The sequence below is a fragment of the Phaenicophaeus curvirostris genome, chromosome 7, assembly GCF_032191515.1.
Source record: "Phaenicophaeus curvirostris isolate KB17595 chromosome 7, BPBGC_Pcur_1.0, whole genome shotgun sequence".
In the NCBI taxonomy this organism is placed as follows: Eukaryota; Metazoa; Chordata; class Aves; order Cuculiformes; family Cuculidae; genus Phaenicophaeus; species Phaenicophaeus curvirostris.
In genome coordinates, this window is record NC_091398.1 from 11,303,154 (window position 1) to 11,325,754 (window position 22,601).

Below are 22,601 nucleotides of genomic sequence, written 5' to 3' on the forward strand. Positions count from 1 at the left end.
AACTGCGATATTTTGTACAATATCTATGTGGGAAGAAAGTTTGTTTCATAATATCCTTGTGTGTCTAAATGTACCTGCTTTTGACTGGCATAGTAAAAAATAGATTCTGATCTTTTATTATTTAAAAATTAAGAAAATACAAATACTACAATGGAGTTACTAATTTTAAAATCACAATTGTTATCCTTTATTGTATGGTAAATGAGATACGAAGTAAGAAAAATTTTATATTTGAATAAACAGATGTTTATTTTCTGTCTTATAGTTACAGACAGATGCAAATTGTTGCTGAATAAAAAGAAAAAGTAGGATTTTACTTAAGATGCACTTGTCTTATGTCTGTGTCAACATAATTCCTTCCATTGATTGGCTAAGCTAGTTTTAGAAAGACAGGTCAATCTGCAAACATCTGTCACACCACTTTAAATGTGTTGTATCTGGCATCAGTAGGGTGTGCAACCATTTTGAATTTCTGTGGCAGAGCCCTGGATAAGAAATATCTATCCTGTGTTGGATGCATTACAAACACTGGGCATACAAGCTGCAGGTGTTGTATTATGCAAATTGTATGTCTAGAGAGCAGGGATTAAAAAAATCAGGTTTGAAAGTAGGTCAAAGGATTTGGTGCATAGAGCTTGAACCTCTGGTTGGCTTTAATGGGGAAAGATCAACACCAGCAAGGAGGCACTAATTTTTCAGTTAAAACAGCTAACACCCTCATCTTTAAAATTCCTTTTAGGGTAGTCCAGGTCCTCCTGGTAATGCAGGGCCTGCAGGCAAGGATGGGCCTCCCGGACCCCCTGGTAGTGCTGGCTCTCCTGGCAGTCCAGGTCCTGCTGGAAATAGAGGTGAGCCTGGCTCACCAGGTGAAAAAGGGCCACCTGGCGCACGAGGAGAAAGAGTAAGTACATGTCCAGCCAGGGATCGTTATACGAAAGGGCAGGGATTATGTTTGTCAAAAATAAGAAACCACCTACTGAGTGCTGAAGATCCTCAGTATTGACTAATCTGACCTTTTCCTAAACAGGGGGCACCAGGAGAACCGGGTCCTCAAGGCATTGTTGGTGGCCGGGGTAACACTGGTTTGCCAGGCCTGCGTGGCCCAAGTGGTCCACCTGGTATGGCAGGTGCCAAGGTGAGTGTGCATTTATTGCTGCAACGGCCTCAAAGCTAATGCAACAACTGTAATCCAGCTGCTAAAAGTAGCTTGATGTTACAGAAGGTAATGAATGTATTGTCTTTTTAATCCAAAGACTCCATAATTTACCGTTATTTTTGTTTACTTCTGTAAGATCAGGCTTTAAAAACTCTGGTAACAAGTAGCTGTGGGATGTAATGAGGTTGTCTTCAATCTCTGTTACCAACAGTCCTGGACCAGATTATTTAGAAGTATAAATCTAGCTTCACCCACTTAAGAAATGCAATGGGCTATAACCTCTCCTTGAGACAAGAATTCAGTTATTGTTTCACCTGCTGCAAGTTGTTTATCTTTGCTTAATTTGGAATATGTTTCTTGCTTAAATAATATGACCAAGACAGGGAAATACTTGTACCTCTTTCCTGAAAAGGTGGTGTGAAGCTTGATTTGCATTTTAGTCCTAATATCATTATAGACCAGCTTTTGGGGTTTTTTTGTTGCTTTGGCTATTGTTTTGGGGCACATAAGAAGAGACATCCCCGTTTATTATTTCTTAGTTAACAGAACAGTATGGAATGTTCCTTGGGTTCACTGGCCTTGCATGAATATTAGCAATGAAAGGAAATTTCTTTCTGAATTTGATTATTCACACTGTTCCTTCACTTTATTAGATTTCCTTAATAATTATTGCGTATTTAGTTAAAGATGTATAATATGATGGTATTTCATAAGTACATTATCTGCAATAAGATCTATTCCATTTTTGTTCAGGGTGAAGATGGTAAACCAGGCATCAATGGTGTCCCAGGAGAACGTGGTGCTCCTGGTCCACAAGGTCCTATTGGACAAAGAGGCTTACCTGGAGAGCCTGGCAGAGATGTGAGTGGATGTGTTAGACCTTCCTGCTAGCTTACCAGTTACAAAAAGGAGGCATGGGGACTAAACACGCTTTGAGGTTCACAAAGCCTCCCTCAAGTCCCTGATGCACAGGGGCCCTGGGCAGATTTTATCTTCATGTAAGGTACAATAGCCTGCTGTCTGTGCTATACCTTTTACTGCTTGTGGTCCATGTCTGTCTCACTTGGAACTGAACAAAAGACTATGCTGCCTGTATGCCTACAAAATAATGCAGATCAGATAGATCATTTATGGACCTTCCACTCGAGGAACTCTTCTTTCCAGAAAAAATTCAATCTCTTTGATGACCATTATTTAAGCTTTCTGGAAAGCAACCTGTATATATATAATTTTTTTTTCCCAGGGTAACCCTGGCTCAGATGGCTTGCCTGGACGTGATGGATCCCCAGGAGGCAAAGTAAGAATCGCCAGTATCTTTAGATTGTCAAATAAATGTTATGTAGAGCTGCCACACCTGGTTCTGTGCTATTTTACTTGTTCCTTCAATCTCTTATGCTCCACTGAATATACTCTTCACACTGTAGTTCTGTAAAACATTACATTTCTTCTCCTGTCAACTGTGACTATCCACAGGGTGACCGTGGTGAGAGTGGCTCTCCTGGCCCTCCAGGACCTCCTGGTCACCCTGGACCTGCAGGTAATGTTGGTGCACCTGGAAAAGCTGGTGAAAGAGGATTTCAGGTAAGACTAAAGTTAATAGCTTACTGCTTATTTACAGACCTTTCATATGCAAAATCCAGTTCACGCTGTCATAAAGTGGAAGTTTGGAAGAGTCATACATTTGTTACTGTCATCATTTCCTAGCATTGAGGACTTCTTTTATAAAAATATCAAAGAGAAAGACATCACAGTTCATGTTCCTAATAATTGTACACAAACTAAACTAAAAATCCATGTACTACTTAGCATGCCCAAAGAACATCACTCCACCAGGCCCTGTCTTAATTTCCATTCCATCTGGTGCTCATGCAGCACAAGTGATGTTATTTATTTAAACTAAGGGAGTAACTTCAGAAGTCTTTGAGTTATTTCTGAGAAGTGCTGACAGCAGTACAGCTTGAGCACTGAGCTCACAAAATGAAGAAGTGGTCTAGTGAATGTGGTATGTATCAGTGCCTACAAGAAACTGAGTAAGACTAACATTGGTATAAAAAGAAACTGGACAAAACTCTTGCTGATTATATAGTGTGTGTGTGTGGAGCTTCCCCTTGTTTCTGAACAGCTGCTGGCTTTGAATATACTGCCTATCTGGAAATAAAAAAGCAGTCTAGTCAACTCCAAGTGATGCATGCCATTTTATTCTTATTATGACACAGGGTCCACCTGGCCCTCCTGGCTCTGCTGGTCCAGCTGGTGCTCGAGGTCCTGCTGTAAGTTATATTTAAAGTATTTGTGTTATATATTTGCTATTTCCTGTTATTTGGACTTTTTTTATTTGTTTATATACTCATTTTACTGCAAATATACTCTTAAAGGGTCCTCAAGGTCCTCGTGGTGATAAAGGTGAAACTGGTGAAAGAGGCAGCAATGGCATAAAAGGTCATAGAGGATTTCCTGGTACTCCTGGTCTCCCTGGTCCTCCTGTGAGTATTTTGCATTTGATTAGGAATTGCAGCTGTTCTTAACTCATGTGGTTTGGATCCCAGATAGCTAGTTAGCCTTAACTAATTTACCGAGGAAAGAAAATCATAAAGAAGCTGTGTAATTTGATTGTTAAATATGTTCAAGAGTCCAGATTCCCTGAATCAACTTGAAATAAGTGTTAATGAAGTACTGGAAGAAGTTGTTAAGAGCTGAAGCTGGATTTGCTAAAATCCCTCTCAGCTGCATGTCTGCCTTTGCCTGGAACAAACTCTTTCCCCATTCATTTGTATAGGCTATTTCTGATTGAATCATAAAAGATAAGGGATGAAATATTTGTCTATAAGAAATCTATGCTAGACGGTTATCTAAATCCATGAAAAAGCTGCTTGGAGTCCAAATACTTCTCATCTGTCATGTATCTTTTTGTACTAGTTGTTTTTAGGGCAAAATACGCACAAAGCTGTAAACTTTGTAAACTATTGACTTGTAAACATGCATCACAATTTTGAACAGTTGTTTAATGGCTAAAAGAATTGAAGGATAATAGGCATACTCTTGACATTTATTACAAAAATTTTAAGAGGTATTTATATTAAAAAGAATAGCACTTAGGACAGAAGTGAGAATCAAGAAATCAAAATTCGCCTACTTAATGTACCAATGATAGAAAAAAGATGGAATTGTTGACTATAGATGCCACGAATACCAACCTGTTTAACAATGCAATATAACCTGTTGTCTCACTTATAACATGAACAAAAAGATGTCTGAAAAATTCTTATTTACACTATGACATCAAGATGATTATTCATTTTTAAACATATGGCTTAGTTCTTTATGGTGCATACACAAGAGCAGATTTTTTTTAATGTTTTCAAAATGTGAATATTTGTCAATTTCTTTTCATAACTTTATTGGTAATATGGTTTTATGGTAATGTGAAGCATTTTGCACCTGTAGCTATGTTATATTGTTGTGAATACAAGATTTCAATGATGTCAGTTAGATTTCTTGCCTTCTTACAAGGATGTGTTTCATATAATCTTAATATCCTTGTTTAAGGTACATCCAGATAGATACAAAATATTAATAGGAGGTGTATGACTTGACTCACCTTTTCTTCATAGGGTCCCCTGGGTCCACAAGGCACGATTGGAAGTCCAGGAGCTTCTGGTGCCAGGGTAAGAAAAACTCACCACTTAGTGCAACTGCAAGAAAGATTCAAACTTTGTTTAGAAAAAAAAAAATAAAAAAATTAAAGTTGGTACCCTTAAGAAGCAGCGGCTGAAGAAAAGTGTCTTATAGATTATACAGAATTGTTTCAAATGTCTCATAAAGTATTTCTGATTTTCAGATTATCTGGTAAACTGTTTTGACCATATTATTTTTGTTCAACATTTTTCTAGGGTCCCCCAGGACCAGCTGGGCCACCTGGAAAAGACGGTACCAGTGGCTATCCAGGTCCAATTGGTCCTCCTGGTCCTCGTGGTAACAGAGGTGAAAGTGGCCCTGCAGTAAGTAAATTGTGCACACTCAAGCAAATAAATCTCCAGGAATTACTCATGAAACATAAGGTGTTCTCGAATTTAAATATCTCCCTCAAAGAATTCTGTACTTCGTGGACAGAGTTTGTGGTAGGAAATATCTAGCTGTCAAGGCTAAATAAAAAAAAAATACAGATCACTTGCAGTTCAGTATAACTATTGAGGCACTGGGCATTGTGTTTGTCTCGGATAAACATTGACTTTTCTGTGTAAAACAGGTAGGCAAGTTATCCTCTTCATTTGAAAGCACAGGCTCTCTTTGTGTCCTAGAAGCTCTGAAGTGGGTTTCCTAGAATTCTGTAGAGAGGCCAGGACTGGAAAAGTCACTGGCATAGTCACTTCTAAAGCCAAGAAATAGTTGATTTCTAGATCTTGGTGGAAAAGCTTCCTTCTCAAAGCCCAGACAGAAGGAGTGCAGTCAGAGCTTGACAAAGTTAGGAAAAGAAAATTCCAATTTCAGCAAAATAAAATCCTAGAAACGCTAGCGTATTTATATATAGCAAGTGCCACTATTTAATGAATAAGTAAATTAAATGCTTAGGTGAGGATTCTAACTTTTTAAGGTTAGGCCCCACACAGACTTTTAGTTTCAACCTGAAATTTCTACTAAGCACTATGTTCACTATTATTTTAGGGTCCACCAGGCCAACCTGGTCTTCCTGGTCCTTCTGGTCCTCCTGGTCCATGTTGTGGTGGCGCGGCTGCCCTGGGTGCTGGTGAAAAAGGTCCAGTGGGCTATGGGTATGAATATCGAGATGAGCCAAAAGAAAATGATATCAATCTGAGTGACATCATGTCTTCAATGAAATCGATTAACAACCAGATTGAAAATATCATTAGTCCTGATGGGTCACGGAAAAATCCAGCGCGTAACTGCAGAGACCTGAAATTCTGCCATCCTGAGCTCAAAAGTGGTATGTTAAGATTTGGGGTTTTTTCCACCAGTGGTAGAAGATCCTCACTTTTTTTTAAGGAGGTTATTCTCTTTTACTATTTACATGTAGAGATATGCTATAGAAATTTTGTTTATCATGATGATAATTATAGTTTGTTTATCATCATGATAATTTTGTTTATCATCATGATAATTATAAGTGCAATTATGATTTTAAATTTTAATTTAGTATACATTTACACAGTATATACACTAATCTCAACTTCAGTCCTTACATGTTTGTATGTAAACAATTGTTTAAATACTTTTATAGAAAGTAAAAACTCATCATAAGTTCCGTATTTATTTCAAATGTCTGTTGTATTAGAGTATTTACATGAACTCGGTATGTTTTTATACCATATTATTTTCTGTGACATCTCTTCTGTCAGAATTAATATGCTTCTTAATTTGGCTGGGGAAACTCACACAGAACTAAACTTCATCATCCTGCAGTCAGATTCTTCTCCAAATATATTAAGCTCCTTAACAAATTTATTTTTTTTTTTTTCTAACCTGTAGGAGAGTACTGGATCGATCCAAATCAAGGCTGCAAGATGGATGCTATTAAAGTATACTGTAATATGGAAACTGGTGAGACATGCCTCAATGCTAACCCCAGCACTGTGCCAAGGAAAAACTGGTGGATCAGTGAAAGCAGTGGAAGGAAACATGTTTGGTTTGGAGAATCTATGAATGGAGGCTTCCAGGTAAGAAATTACAACAGATATCTGTCCAAAAGATAGTGCACATTGTACTCACGTATATCTCGAAACACTAAGAAATAATCCTGAAAGTAAACTAAGTTAAACATTTAGCGTGTAAAATAAGAGCTATATGGACTGTCCATAGACATGATTAAATAAAAGCTATTTTTTCTGTGTTGTGTTTTGGCAGTTCAGCTATGGAGATCCTGAACTTCCGGAGGATGTCTCCGAAGTTCAGCTTGCCTTCCTCCGCATCCTCTCAAGCCGTGCCTCACAGAATATCACCTACCACTGCAAGAACAGCATTGCCTACATGGATCAAGACAGTGGAAATGTTAAAAAAGCACTGAAACTGATGAGCTCTACAGAAAGTGAGATCAAGGCTGAAGGAAACAGCAAATTTACATATGCTGTTCTGGAAGATGGCTGTACTGTAAGTGAATAAGACTTTAGTATGATAGTTTAGAGGGAATCATTTATTAGAGGACTAAATTCATAACAAAGGAAGTGAGAGCTTTGCATAACCTGAGTAAGGAAAGAATATAGTAACACCTAATTGGGAAAATTTAGATTCTGTACACCAGAAATGCCACTCCTCTTGAAACTGTAGAAAGTGATTTGCATTCCCATGTAAATCTGAGCTTTACAGATAGCTCCTTGCTTTTAAAAAGTCAGTGAGGTCACAGTGACCAAGATTTTTTTACATCCCATGTCAACTCAAAGACTAAGAGTAGTAGAAATTATCTGAGTTGTAAAAAAAAAAATCAAGGCTAGCTGATTCAAGATATGGGCTATAATTATGGGAAGGGACAAACACAGTCATTTCACAGATGCAACACACTGCTTCACTGTCTTGCCCACTGCAGCAGAATATACTGGAGAGGAGCAGTAACATCAGTGCATATGCTGGTTGATGAGCAGCCTTTTCAGTAGCAAATGCAAAATAACATTGATACCATCTCCAATTTCTCCCTCCTGCAGTTTAAGGCCCAAAAAAATATAACACTGACATATTTTGTAAGCCTGCCGTTTAAGGATGCACAAACACTGGAATGAAGAGTTACCTCATGGAATGAAGTGCCACATGGAATGAAGAGTTACCTCATTACTGCTATTGCTTGTTCTTGAGGCCAAATCCACTTTCCAAATAGAGTAGCCATTTGTACTGTCTCCCAGCACTCAGAGCACATTTCAGTCCTAAGTCAGGGCACTGGCACCAATTCTGCATACTTTACTGTCCATTGAGGATCCCATAGCTTCTGAGCTGCAAGGTCTACAACCCCACAAAACCATGCATAAAAGGCCCAGAAAAGAATAATATGCACCCACATGTTCTTTTCTACAGAGGCGGCAACCAGTTTTCATGACATTGAGAGGGCTGTATGAATATAGAAAGAGAGAGTCTGAAATCCAGTAAACTATAATTTTACTTCCACATAGCCCAATACTGATTTCTCTAACATGCTTGTTGGGGTTTTTTTTTTTTTTTCTTTTCAAATTTACAGAAACACACTGGTGAATGGAGTAAAACAGTATTTGAATACAGAACGCGCAAGACTATGAGGTTGCCTGTGGTTGATATTGCACCAATAGATATTGGTGGTCCTGATCAGGAATTTGGCGTGGACGTTGGCCCAGTCTGCTTCTTATAAATCAAGGATCCTGCTCTATCTGAAACCCCAGCAAACAGATTCACACTCCAACTGTGCTCCTTTGTTTTTGTTTTTGGTGTTTTTTTGCCTTGTCAGCTAGTATAGGTGACCATCTATATCCCAGTTATTTATTAACAAAATTTCTGGGGGAAAAAATCAGTTTGATATCAAGGGTGATTTTGATTTTGCTATTACACAAAGTACAGTTAAGAAAATGCTTTATTGCTCTATTTTTTTTAACCAAATTTCATGTTCAAAAAATGTCTCCGTGGTGCTATAATACAACTTCAACACTTAATAAAACAACACTGTTTTGTATCAGTTGAATGTTATCCAATTTAGAAAGCACTGATTGCTCCCACTACCAAAGTTTACCCTTCGTTCTAAGATGCAGTCCATAAAGCTAGAGAGACCTCCCTGTTTCAACTACCTCAACATGGACCGAAACGGGGATGTGTCTGATGCATCAATACAAGAATTGATCAAACAAAACACATTGGGCCTGTAGGGAATCATTTAATACAAAATTTTCTACTTCTGTACTGATTAGCTGTGAAAAAGTACAGAGTTTAATACCTTAATGTCAGTAGCCACCATAATTTTATTGTTGAATTGTGTTGTTATCAAAGGTGCTTCTCTCCTTTCCTGTCATTGCTGGTCAAGACCACTAAAATTAGGGAAGTGTAAAAGACTAATGTCATGGTGCTAATGTATTTTTTACTCCTCACTCTGCAAGTCAGGGTTATTGACTTGCTTAAAAAGAAAAAAAAGGGTAAAGATTTTAAAGCAATTTTAAATGTATTCTGTCGAAGTTCATCATTGGCATGTCATAGTTGAGAATGTTCTCCCTTCACTCTGTAAAAGTCAATAAAGATGCAAAATTGTGAACAACTTCTGTCATGTTACACATTTATAGTGTTGAAGGTTAACCATCTTTGTAAGCTTTTATATGGTTGTCGGTCTATTCCTTACAGAGACACATAATAAAATATCTTAATAAAATTCCTTGTTGTTTCATAGAACTGACCTTTTCAATTATTGTTTTATTATTTGTATCTCTTTAATTCATTTGAAGAATGACATGGTACACAACTCTGGTACCACTTGCAACTATTTTTCTAAGATTATTTTTTGAAGGAAAATGTGATAATCCTGAGGGATGCAATTCATTTCATTATTCATCCTATGAAATTTTCTTTCTTTTTCCACTCTTCTCCATCTAGTGGTGCCTTCTTTCAAGTACGGTGAGCCTCTTTGACTATCATCATCATAGTTATGACAGCAAGATCCAAAACAGCTCCCATGTACTGAGGCATACCGGTTCAGAGAAAATATGAGCTTAATCCTCCCTCCTGTCAAAAACTCCCTCATTCTAAATAAACAGGAAGTTAGAGGCTACTATCCTTTTAGATAGCAGCTTAATGAAATGGGTCTCCTCCAGTACAGCCTAGTGGCACTAGCAGTTTGATGAAGCTGACAATATAAGCACCTTGATGTTTTTTTATGGCCATTAGAGCCCCATAACTAAGTCAGCCCCAGAACGGAGGAAAAATTCAAGGAAATGCAGTTACCACACTAGTTTGATGGTACTGTCTGAGCTTCTGTCCAGAAGACAAAAATTAGCCACACACTAGGATATGAGTTGTGAAACCTCTCCCGGAGATCAATGCTGATAGATGCACTCAGTCTTTCCTTTGAAGAAAAGTGCAGAGCCTGCCCCTAGATCATTACTGCACTGCCATGTGTTGCTCCATAGCCCAGGGTCATTAAGGAAACTCTACAAAAAGGTCAGAAACCAAATATTAGGGAGAATGAAAAAGCAGATTTTTAAAGGTTCTCATTGATGATTATAGATCGTGCATCCTTTGAGAATACTTTATGGATTGGACCAAGCTGGAAAACTAGGCAGAGATGCTGCTCTTTAAGAGACTTCACCAGATTTGTGTGTGAGCCAAGACACTGCCCTGCTCTGGCATCATGGAATTTGGATAGACCCACACACAACCAGAAGAGTCAGAGTCTGTAGAGATCTTAACAGCACAAATGCAGTATCAACACAGGCATGACACGCGACATAAAAGAATACTGCTAACAATTCATAAAAAATACTGGATTTTGGAAGAAATCTCGTTTTGTGGTGAAAATAGCTACTGTTTATGGAAGATGAGAATTACATGTACTTAATAATATTAATACATGGTAGAAAGCCTTTTGATTTGCATAAAAATTTTATGAAAGCAGCTGCAGGCTAGGGCAAACAATCACTTATAAAGGCTTGTGATGGTTTCTGTATTTGAATAGCTAGTAGGACTTTTCTGTAAGCTAACTATTATCAGCAACTTTCCCTGCGAAAACAAAGACATTAGACATTTAAATAAGCAGCAGCATTATTTGTAACTCTCACTTTTCTGTGGCATCAGCTAAGTGGTTTTAGACCTTTACTTGCAGGCAGTAAATTAGAGGAAGAGCTGTATACAAGAATTCTGAATTCACGAAGTCTGAAGATCTTCCCAACACACAGTTCACCATAATATATAACTACGCTGTTATCTTTAGTGGTTCCTTGTCAGCTGCATATTAGTTATATAAGCTGGAAAGCGTGTTATTTTGGAGGGCTGATTACTATTTATGACAGCAACAATGCTTCATTTTAGTCACCGAATTAGAATATTTTGATTATCATAGATAACTCATTTCAGACAAGACTGAAACCTTAATGGCTCTTTGAAAAGTCATATCTATTTCTTTAACAAGGAAAGAAGTCAAGTCTCTGATTTTTAAACCAAGTGCCTCTCTCCTGGAAATGCAAGTAACGAGGTTCCTGTTGCACAAACCTTAAGCTAAAGTAATGCATGAAATATTTTTATTGTAACTTAGCATTTTAATTCAACATGTGCTTGTAATCAGATGTCCTTGATGATCTTGTTATGCTCTTAAAAAATTCTGTAGAGACCTAGATTTAAAATATTGGCAGAAAAACATGTTTTGCAGGAGTTTTCAGGATTTGGGAGATGAAGAGGTGGTTTATATTTTTTTTTCCTACCTGTTTACTGGGAGGAAGTGAGATGTACTTCATCCTACGCTTGGGGTTTGCAACTTCAGGATGAACAAAGCCCACCAGAGCAAGACCCTGATGGTCTTGTATTCCCACCTGCTCTTTGTCCCACAATCACTTCAGTCTAAAGGATGTCTTTGGGAAGCATGTATCTGTGACCCACACTGCTGCTTTCTCACTACAGCAGCCACTCTTGCTCATGACATCTCCTTCCTAGGCAGTTATTGGTCACTATCTTCTATATTTTTTGCCATAAGTTGTCCTCAGCAAAGCCACACGTATCCAAAATTTCTCTCTGCCAGAAGAGGTTCATGATATAAACTGCATGGCCTCCTTTCAGTAAACCCTTAGCCACGGTCATCTCTGCATTAAGAGTTGAAACTTAAGTTTTCTTGCTGGATCCATGCTTACATCCACTGAGAAGGTAGCCGTTAAAAGATCACTCTTGGAGGCACTGGAAATTTTCCAGTTTCAGTGGGGATTTTCTTATCATGACTCACACTCCAGCTTTAATATCTTTGTTACAGTACCTGAAAACATCTACTCGTTCCTCCTTTTAGTCTGGTAGCATCTGCAAAGCAGAGAGCTAGATTCCTATCAGCAAATAGCTGCATTGATATGGCAGCAGAAGATGTTTGTGTCTTACTGCAAATTTTGTGTAGCATAACACAATGTGTATTTAAATGACAGAGGTTCCTAAATTACAATGCAATTGTCACAATCTTCTTTCAATGTTGTGCTTCATTGTTGCAGAGAAGACTGCTCCATACCAAACATGTAAAAATATTCTACTGGTTTCTAGAATTGTAATAATATTCTTTTGTTGTAATTGGTTGGGTTTGTATTAGATTTTTCACTCAGTTGACTAAGGCAAAAAAAGCAGTACTGTGATGCTTTAGCAGGCATAAACTTGCATAGTTATTTCTGTGCACAAACATTCCTAGATAAGACTGCAGTCTTCTCTGGAGGATAGATAAGCAATACCTCAACTGAGGAACTAATTTTACAATAGAAATCTTTGATAGCGTATCATTGCCCAATACTGAGAACACAACGGACCATAATAATTATGAATATTACTTAGAGAAACCCTAAGACTGTAGGAACAAGATTTCCTACTCTAACAACATGGAAATAAAACTGTGCAAGAAATTAACATATTGGGGATGAAGGAGAAAAATTGATGCTTCCAGCATTCATCTAAAACTAGTGTTAACTGACACCTTAACAGTTTCCTAGACCTTCTACCAACAGATGAGAAAACACATAACACTGGCAGCACAACAGATAAATTAGTAATCAAACTGCCCTAGTTTTATGTTATGTAAATCTATAAAGCATTTCTATTTTAAACTTTGCATTACTCTTCTCAGGTCCTCCTCAACACAGTCCTGTCCATTGCCTCTACAGTGTTCTCCTTTGACTTGTGGGAAAAAGCAGTACAGTTCTTTTACTACTCGTAAAGATATCAGTCAATAATTACCTCATTGGAATGAGCAGCAATTTCACAAGGAAGTTGGTCTTTTGTACCTAGTTTTCCCCTTGTGCCTCAGATTCTTATGCATAATTCATCATTATGGTTCTCACAAGCCCTACTCACATCTCAAATCCTGTGTTCCGTTCTGGGCCCCTCACTACAAGAAGGATGTTGAGGCTCTGGAGCAAGTCCAGAGAAGAGCAACAAAGCTGGTGAAGGGGCTGGAGAACAGGCCTTATGAGGAACGGCTGAGAGAGCTGGGGTTGTTTAGCCTGGAGAAGAGGAGGCTGAGGGGAGACCTCATTGCTCCCTACAACTACCTGAAAGGAGGTTGTGGAGAGGGGGGAGCTGGCCTCTTCTCCCAGGTGACAGGCGACAGGACAAGAGGGAATGGCCTCAAGCTCCGCCAGGGGAGGTTTAGGCTGGACATCAGGAAAAAATATTCCACAGAAAGGGTCATTGGGCACTGGAACAGGCTACCCAGGGAGGTGGTTGATTCACCATCCCTGGAGGTGTTTAAAAGACAGGTGGATGAGGTGCTGAGGGGCATGGTTTAGTGATTGATGGGAATGGTTGGACTCAATGATACAATGAGTCCTTTCCAACCTGGTGATTCTATGATTCTATGATCCTACTTGAAAACAAGTATTACATCTCATTTTAACTGGAGATAAATTTCTGAATAACATGACAGCAGGTAAATTGTCCAGCTGAAAGCATTCTACCTTTTAAGAAACTTAATCTAACTCACTTTTACCAGTCCAATAACCACTTGGGCAGCTACAAGAAATGGAAGAAAGATAGTGGGCACTTACTCTAGAATAATAGTAAAAATACTGCTTTTTGCTTTTAACCCACTTTTAGACTCCATTTGTGTACACTCCACTAGAGGAAAAAAAGTATCTTCCTTGTTCTCTGTTTGATTGCTGTGTTTTCTAGATTTTGGTTGTGGTCCTTCTAGCTGTAATACTCTGCCACGTTAATTCTTACATTTCTGTGTTGCTTGATGCATTCTTCTACGGCATGTAGTACTCCTGGTACTCTATAGGAACTTTTTAGTATTAAAAACTTAGAGCTGTGTATTTATGATGGCTACAAGGAAGCTAATAGGCAAGCAAAGACTTTGGGAGGGAGAGGCTATGAGATTTATGTTCTTATGCATCCAGAGACGGAATATTAGTGGAGTATCAAAACAGAAGAGAAAGGAAACTGTCTGTATGGAAGGCAGGTGGAGGAGACACATCTTAAGCTGCTCCACCAGCCTTTTCAAAGAGCAAACATTCAGCACAAATGTAAACTCTTCACAGTCATTCTAAAACTGAGGTGCATAAATACAAAATTGATTAAAAAAAAACCCTTCTTATTCAGGGAGGACTTAGATTACCAGCTCCTTGTTTGCCTTACACTTCAAGCATCCCAGAGCTGCTCCATATAAAAATCTCTCTGAAAGAATGCTCTAATGCAGTAAGGAGTCTGTGACCACATTTGGCATATATGTATAGAGCTGGGCTCCTCCAGGAAACACAAAAGGAGCAAGAACCTTTTTGTTTTTTTCCCTTTTACAATATTGCTTCATTATATAGTATGCAAAGCCATGTTAATACTGTCCAGTTAAACCATTGCACATGTTAAGTGATGTACCCAATAAACTGTAGCACTGAGCAATTCTGTCCTCTCCATCACTTTTGGCTCAAAATAAACTAAGAGAAAATGTCAAGCAGGAATAAGAGAAAACACCTTGAAGAAGGCATTATTATTGAACTACTTATAAAATAAAATAAATATATAATATAAAGGTGAAAGATCACTAAAACTAGTTAACATTTAGCAATAAGTATTCCTATTTCCTGAGACTTCACTCTTCAAATAAGACTTTGCTCCAGTGATTCTCTAATGATGTTTTTACAGATTATTACCTTAGAATGTTTTCTAGTTAAAGCTCTTTTTTTTCAGGCTCAGTCTCAATTCTTTGTTCATTGTGCTTTCAGGTAAACAGCTTACTAATTTCTGGGAACAGTTATCATAGCTTCTAAGGCCCACTGAGCATATTGGAAATATCTTTCACATTTTTATACTCCCTCAGCAAGAATGTATTCTTTCAAAATTCTAACTTGAAAGAAAGCTAGAAGTAAAATACATGGTAAAAAGTGCTCCGTGTCAGAAAACATTGCTTGAGTAAAGAAATCTGAAATATATTCTACTGTGCGGCTGTATAAAATCTAAACTGTGAAGGTGAAAACTTAGTGTTAAAAAAACTCATGGCCTTATAGAGCAAAGCTGTTGCTTTTCATATTTGGCTACTTTTGCTGCTCTTGGTGAGGTATTAGAAAGCATAGGCTCCCATTTCACTGATGGGACCCCTTGCACTAGGGAAGCTCTGCTTGGTCCCAAGTTTGTAATCTGCCTATAGTTACATACAAAATCTGGTATTTCATGTCCAGACTTCAATAGCACAGGGATAACAGCATGACAGTAAGGATACAAGCACCCTCAGGAAAAAAAAATCACAAATTCAGATGAGTTGATTAAAATCAAATTAGCTAGTGTTTACTTAGGGCTACTTTATAATTAATCAACCTTTTGCAAATCGTCAACGTTCTAGGTTCATGAAATTAAAGCTCTCTTTACATGAGGCTATGCCACATTGCTTGGATAAGAGGTAGGGCAGTTTAAAGCAGTGAAATTGCCCCTGCCCCCTCCTTTTTTTGTCTACTTAAAAAGACTTTGAGGAAAGCTTAAACAGGGAAAAAGATGTAATAATGTAACACATCTATGTGCTATCAGCACAGCCAAGAGAAGAAAAAAACTATGTCCAACTACTTGCATTACAAAGCCTTCTCAGTTAACTACTCGTATTTCCTGAGACCTCACACTTCAAGTGAGACTTTGCTTCATTGATTCCCCAGCAATATTTTTACAGATTATTACCTTAGAGTGCATTCTAGTTAAAGCTCTTTTTTTGGTGCTCAGGGAAATACTGCATGCTTCACATGGAGGTAACCTCATATCCTTAGTATATTGGAGTGAGACATTATACCTCATATTATCCAGGGAAATCAGCATTATCTAAAACTTCTCAAGGATCCCATATCATAAGCTAATTTTTTATAGAAATTATTTTATGGTAGTAAAGAAGAAACTGGAGTTCCTGCTTGGGTAACATAAGCAAATAGGTAACATCACCATAAACCTGTCAACTTCCCTCTTTCCTGTCCTACTCTGTATGGAAATGGATGTGGACAACCCAGAAAACTGCAAAGCTCCTACTGTTTCAAAAGGTGGAAACAAACGTAAATTCTTGCCTCCCTTCTACAATGCAGCTTTATGGCTTGTCCAGAAAATATTTTCCATCAGTGATCCAGGAATTGGACATTGACACCAGGAATTGGCTAAGTAACATTTTATTCATTCTTGAGTAAAAATTTTCTTTCTCTGGGATCTGAAACAATACCAGTTATGTAGCTTTGATAGGGCTTCGGGCAACTACTTAATTCAAATTGACATGTATCTTATAAAAACTGGAACAGAGGGCATTATTCAAAATAACTTTATATTCCTACATGTAAAATAGTTCTAGAGAATGCATTGCAAAGAAGTTATTCAAATAGTAACAAAATAAAAGTTAAATACTTCTATTTTTAATTTCCTGAAAATTAACTGATACAGGACACAGTTAAAGGAATTCTGCAAAAAGGAAACCACTTACATAGCAAGAAGAATGTATTTAATTAAATGTTTTGCAAAGATACATGAATAAAGCTATGTGCATGACTTTCTTTAGGGATGGCCCCAGCTGTTTATTTATTTTTTAAAAGAACAAACAAAAAATGTGGAGAGCACAGATGCAATAAAGAAACAAAAGAACTAAGTAAGCTTGTACCCACATACTTTACAAAATAAAGCATGTTAGTGGCACAAAATATTCCATATACTGTATGACCAACAAATAAATGCACTGTAACATTGTTCTCTCAAACACCATAAAGTCTAACAGCTAAGCTTTGAAAAGGACATTGACAAGTAGGCATCTTTATTTCATCAGCCTTCTACAGAGTCATTTAGCACCGTCGCCTTTTTGTTGGTTTTGCCCTGCCTATCTCCTTTCTGAAAATAATAACAGAAGCATAGCACCTTTTAATATCTAAAGTAAAAATAAGAATATTAAATGCATCCCAGTTTCCAGAGGTGAGGTAGCTATGAGCTAAGAAATGATGGAACTTTCTTGCTTTGACAGCTCAAGGTCAATAAGACAAATTACTGGTGATGCATGTCTGGATGTCAGCTAAAACCAATGAATATCTAAACTTTCTTTCATTTTATTAGCAATTGGTCTGGTATACATGTGAATGATTTGCAACATACATAAATTGGCACCATACATAAGACATCTGTATAATTTGATATGTAATGGCTTCTTAGATTGGTAAATATTGGAAAATCAACAAGTATTGGGTTTAAGATGTATTTTGAAGAAAGGAAAATTTAATAGAATTACACAGATGCATCATGAGAAGTGAAGTCTGGTCTTAAAATTTAAGATATGGGACACCCCTAATGAAAACTTATATTTACCCCAGTAGTATTTATGCTTCATAAATCATTTGTGGTTATGGAATACTCTGAGCAGACTATTACACAGAAGGGTGCAGGAAAGACAATTCCAAATTAAAATGATCTTGCCTGAATAAAAGACACATATTTCTGTTAATGGCTATTATACTGGCAACCACAGGAAGAGAAACTGGGGTTGAAGGAGTAGGTATGATCAAAATATAGCCAACAGTTCACAAAAGTGCTGTACTTTTCTGTCATTCAGTATGCAACCAAGCAAAAGATGTAATCCTTAGAGCTCTATGTTGTACACATTACAACTGCCTGGTCTGAGTACCTGTAAATTTCAAAATAACTTTAAACAAAAGCAAGGAAAATGTTTCATGTTACTTTTAAAAGGTGGTCATCGACCCTCTTAAAATTGTACTATTGTACCAAAAAGTTGGTTTCAATCATTTAAAATTGAAGGTTTCTAAGTAAAATAAATATTCAAAAGGAGGCAGGGCATTTAAAAAGAACTATATGTACAATGCTGATCCAATATCAGCCATTACTTCAAGAGTCTCAGGATTAACTTCAGTCTAAGTTCATGTGTTTAATTGCTGCTGTTGCTGGATAGTGCGTTAATTTCCCCCCCTTCCTCTTACACAAAGCAAACTGGACCAATTTCAACTCCAAATTCCTGGTCTGTACTGCCAATGTCCACCGGTGCAATATCGACGATAGGTAGGCGTGCCACATTCTGCGTCCTGTACTCAAAAACAGTCTTGCCCGTGTTCCCATTACGTTTCTAGATCAAAGAAGAAAATAAAATGAAAAAAAAAAAAAAAGCAACAAACAAAACTGAAGCCAGAGCTCACATCAGGAACAGCCTGAATTCCAGCGGAGGATTGAACGGTTTGATACTTAAGCATTTCATTGTATCTTCCCTGAGCAACACCTGCCTGGTTGTTTTAAAATGTATACACCTTGCTTTGTCAGGATGAACAGACCCACCAGATCAACACAGCAGGATTTCCCTCTTGAGTTGGACTGATTTTAATTTATGCTATGAAATTTATTTGTGTTAACACATGCCTGCACAGATATTCTTGGGCTATTTTATTTAAAAGCACAGAGAATACTCCAATTTATTTCAAGTGCAAAACCAATTTTTAAAATATTTTGCCAGTATCTTGGACTTGGCTGAGTATGTAAATGAACATAAAAAATTAAATAAATTACTATTTGCTGATTTTTGTGCCCACTAGGTAGTTTGAAGGTGGAATATTTTCTTTTCCAACTCAGTCAGTCATAGTACCAATTAGTTTCCTCCAGTGTATTGCTTCAATAATCTTAACCATCTGGCAGGCAAATGCCTGAAGTTATTTGACCTCTTTGTATGAGTCCACACAGGCACACAAATACTGGATAATGCAAAATGGCAAGATATATATCTCAGTATGCTCACTAATAAGTAGTAATTTGTAAATACCCTCTAAATAACATAGGTTTTTTATGATGTGAAGCTAGAATTGTAGTAAAATACCTACTTGATCAGTTACTTCTACAATTCATGGTGAAATTCTACAGCATTTTAATTATCCCATTCTATGGATTTTTTTCTAAATCAAGGAAGAACTGACAGGACAAAAGTCCTTTTTCTCCATAACAAATGAGGACACCCCCCCCCAAACTTACAGAACAGCTGTCATGCAGAACAGTGTATCTGAATCGGCTGTTTCCCTCCGCTTTGATCTCCAGGTCATTGGCCCCTTTCAGAATTATAGCTTTTTTCAGGTTCTTTGTCTGGTCATCCATGTATCCAACACTGTTTTTACAAAGGTAAGTGATATTCTGGGAAGCTTCCTTTGATAGGAGGCGCAGGAATGTCATCTGAGTTACAGCTGTATCCCCATACACAAACTGTGAAGATAAAGAAACAGATCGACACATAGGACATGAAAATTTATTAAGAGTTCATGAATTTTAGATACATCTGTCATTATCATAACCCTTTCCAGAAATGGCTAGCAGGAGCTCTATTACATAAAATCTAAAAATGGTTTCTTTTGTAATTTGCTGCCAGTTGAGGACAAAGAAACACAGACATCCTATAACAGGGATCATTTTGGAGAATTTTGACCATAAAGCTCTGCAGCTGAATAACTGAAAGGCAGTTGGTTCTCCAGAGACATGCTAAGTTTTGTAATGAATTCTGCCTCTAGATATGAAAAGTAAAGCACAGAAAACCCTTTTATAGTGTACCTGCTATATTGCAACTTTAGCAGTCTGCTTTCTATCAGCCTTTGTATTGTGTTTAGAAGCATCATAGTCAAAATTTGATCAGCTGAAAATATTTATAAATTTGCATATGGACTTCTTTTTTTATGGGTGGACCGTTCAGTGGATAAGAAACTGGTTGGATGGTCGCATTCAAAGAGTAGTGGTCAATGCCTTAAAGTCCAGATGGAGATCCGTGACAAGTGGTGACCCTCAGGAACTGAGACCGGTGTTGTTTAATATCCTTATCGATACTAATGGCAAGATTGAGTGCACCCTCAGAAAGTCTGCAGATGACATCAAGCCAAGTGGTACAATTGCCACACCGGAAGGATGGGATGTCATCCAGAGGGACCTGGATAGACTGGAGAAGTGGGCTTGTGAGAACCTCATGAGGTCCAACAAGGCCAAGTGCAAGGTCCTACACCTGGGTTGGGGCAATGCCCATTTTCAGCACATGGTGGGGGACGATGTGATTGAGAGCTGCCCTGCAGAGAAGGACATGAGGGTGCTGGCCAATGAGAAGCTCGACATGAGCCTGTGATGTGCTCTCGCAGCCCAGAAGGCCAACCATATCTTGGGCTGCATCAAAAGACGTATGGCCAGCGCGTTAAGGGAAGTGATTCTTCCCCTCTATTCCTCCCTTGTGAGACCTCATCTGGAGTGCTGTGTCCAGTTCTGGAATCCTCAACATAACAAGGATGTGGAACTGTTGGAATGGGTCCAGAGGGCTACAAAGATGACCAGAGGGCTGGAGCACCTCCCATACAAGGACAGACTGAGAGTGTTGGGATTGTTCAGCCTGGAGAAGAGAAGGCTCCCAGGAGACCTTATAGCAACCTTCCAGTACCTGAAGGGGGCCTACAAGAAAACTGGGGAGGGACATTTTACAAGGGCATGTAGTGATAGGACTAGGGGCAATGGGTATAAACTGGAGAGGGGCAGATTTAGCCTTGATATAAAGAAGAATTTCTTCACCATGAGAGTGGTTAGACACTGGAACAAGTTGCCCAGGGAAGCTCCAGATGCCACATCCCTGGAGGTGTTCAAGGCCAGGTTGGATGGGGCCGTGGTAGCCTGATCTAGTGGGAGGTGTCCCTACCCATGGCAGCAAAGTAGAACTGGATGATCTTTAAGGTCCCTTTCAAGCCAAACTATTCTATGATTCTATGATTTATAAACAAATTAACTTACACAGAAGTTTGAAAAATATTTTACAATGTGCCACTGTTTCCATAAAAAACAAAAGTAATAAAAATACTAACATTTCTGAGATATCTGATATTTTCCCAATCTGTGCAGCTTTCATTTTATTCATGCTTAATGAATCACTGCATAAAAAAAAGTACACATTCCTCTGAAACTGGTGAAGAAAAGAGAAAATCTTATACACTGACACTGTCATTTTTTTGAAAACGTGTTATCTTTGTTTAGCAATCACAGATAAATTTACTACTTAGAACCTGCAAGGAGTGCATATGACTATTACACAGATCATACTGTTACTTCCTGACAGTGTTTTCAAAAATGAAGTATTCTTTTATACTATTCCTAAGATGATTTCTTCCTCCAAAGAGCATCTCACTTTAAAAAAAGCCTATGTGTAAATCTGCAGGCAGCTAGATGTCAGCTACAACATCTTGGGTCATGGTAAGTTCTCCTGAATTTAATAATAAGTGAAAGCAATCTCAGTAAAAGCAATCAATATTACATCTGTTCTCAATTGTTGAAGTTCTGAACTGTCATCAGGAATCCAGTTCATAACAGCACTACTATTTTTACACACCAAAGTCTTATTTTAAATATATAAGTACTTCCTATGAAATAACAATTGAAAATAGTGTCTGTGCTTTTGATTTTATGAACTACGTATAAAAATAGCAAAATTTTGTTAATCATACATTCTGCAGAGGACAAACTTCTGTTATTTGGCAGGATCCTACTTTAGAAGTTACTAAAGAGGGGATAACTGACAGAAAGTTAAGAGTTGAATTCTTGTCTGCCTGGAGACGGATGCATCCAGCATGGAGTATTCTGTCACATATGACAGCAATCATACTTTTTTAAAAAATGGATTAGCTGAGAGAATATATAAAGTCAGCTTCTATTTTTCAGAAGTAAGGAGCTTTCTGAAAAAAAAAAAAAGGTAGAATTCAATTACAACAGAATGATTTAAATCATATATTAGGGTAAAATTACACTTTCTAAGGAGAGGAATAGCGGCTTACTGAAGCAGACTGCTAGAGAAGTTGAATTTTTTGAGATTAAGAGAAATAAATCTCAGCCAGTAATGGTATACTTGTAGCCAATCCTGCTTTAGACACACTTGTATTTTTTCTCTCAGACCTTTCCTATACTGAATGTATAATAACAACCAATTGAATATAAGCCAAGCAATCAATTATTACAATGATCTACCCCTGTGCTCAGTGCTGGTGAAGCCACACCTTGAATACTGTGTTCAGTTTTGGGCCTCTCACCACAAAAGATATTAAAAGACATTGAAGTGCTAGACTGTGTCCAAAGAAGGGCAACTGAGCTGGTGAAGGGTTTGGAGCAAAAGTCTTATGAGAAGTGGCCGAGGGAACTGGGGCTGTTTAGTCTGTAGAGGGGAGACATTATTGCTGTGTACAACTACCTGAAAGAAGGTTGTGGTGAGTTGGGTGTTGGTCTCCTCTCCCAAGTAACAAGTGATAGAACAAGAGAAAATGGACTCAAGTGGCATCAGGGGAGGTTTAGACAGGGTATTAGGAAAAATTACTACACCAAAAGTCTTGTC

The 22,601-nt window shown here is 37.9% G+C and overlaps 2 protein-coding genes across 2 annotated transcripts in view; one reads left to right on the forward strand and one right to left on the reverse strand.

Annotated features, from left to right (window-relative positions):
- Positions 1–9,499, forward strand: part of COL3A1 (collagen type III alpha 1 chain) — a 50,465-nt gene extending 40,966 nt beyond the window's left edge. Inside the window, exons 39-51 of the mRNA XM_069860771.1 lie at positions 740–901; positions 1,028–1,135; positions 1,910–2,017; positions 2,400–2,453; positions 2,630–2,737; positions 3,373–3,426; positions 3,532–3,639; positions 4,768–4,821; positions 5,047–5,154; positions 5,819–6,098; positions 6,641–6,828; positions 7,016–7,258; positions 8,331–9,499. Coding sequence (XP_069716872.1) covers positions 740–901; positions 1,028–1,135; positions 1,910–2,017; positions 2,400–2,453; positions 2,630–2,737; positions 3,373–3,426; positions 3,532–3,639; positions 4,768–4,821; positions 5,047–5,154; positions 5,819–6,098; positions 6,641–6,828; positions 7,016–7,258; positions 8,331–8,477 — 1,722 coding nt within the window. The 3' untranslated portion in view covers positions 8,478–9,499. The remainder of the gene's footprint in view (positions 1–739; positions 902–1,027; positions 1,136–1,909; positions 2,018–2,399; positions 2,454–2,629; positions 2,738–3,372; positions 3,427–3,531; positions 3,640–4,767; positions 4,822–5,046; positions 5,155–5,818; positions 6,099–6,640; positions 6,829–7,015; positions 7,259–8,330) is intronic.
- A 6,957-nt stretch (positions 9,500–16,456) lies between these two features.
- The window catches only part of COL5A2 (collagen type V alpha 2 chain), a 115,318-nt gene continuing 109,173 nt past the window's right edge, over positions 16,457–22,601 (reverse strand). Inside the window, exons 53-54 of the mRNA XM_069860770.1 lie at positions 19,241–19,465; positions 16,457–18,350 (exon numbers count right to left, since the gene is read on the reverse strand). Of these exons, the coding sequence (XP_069716871.1) occupies positions 18,204–18,350; positions 19,241–19,465 (372 nt within the window). The 3' untranslated portion in view covers positions 16,457–18,203. The remainder of the gene's footprint in view (positions 18,351–19,240; positions 19,466–22,601) is intronic.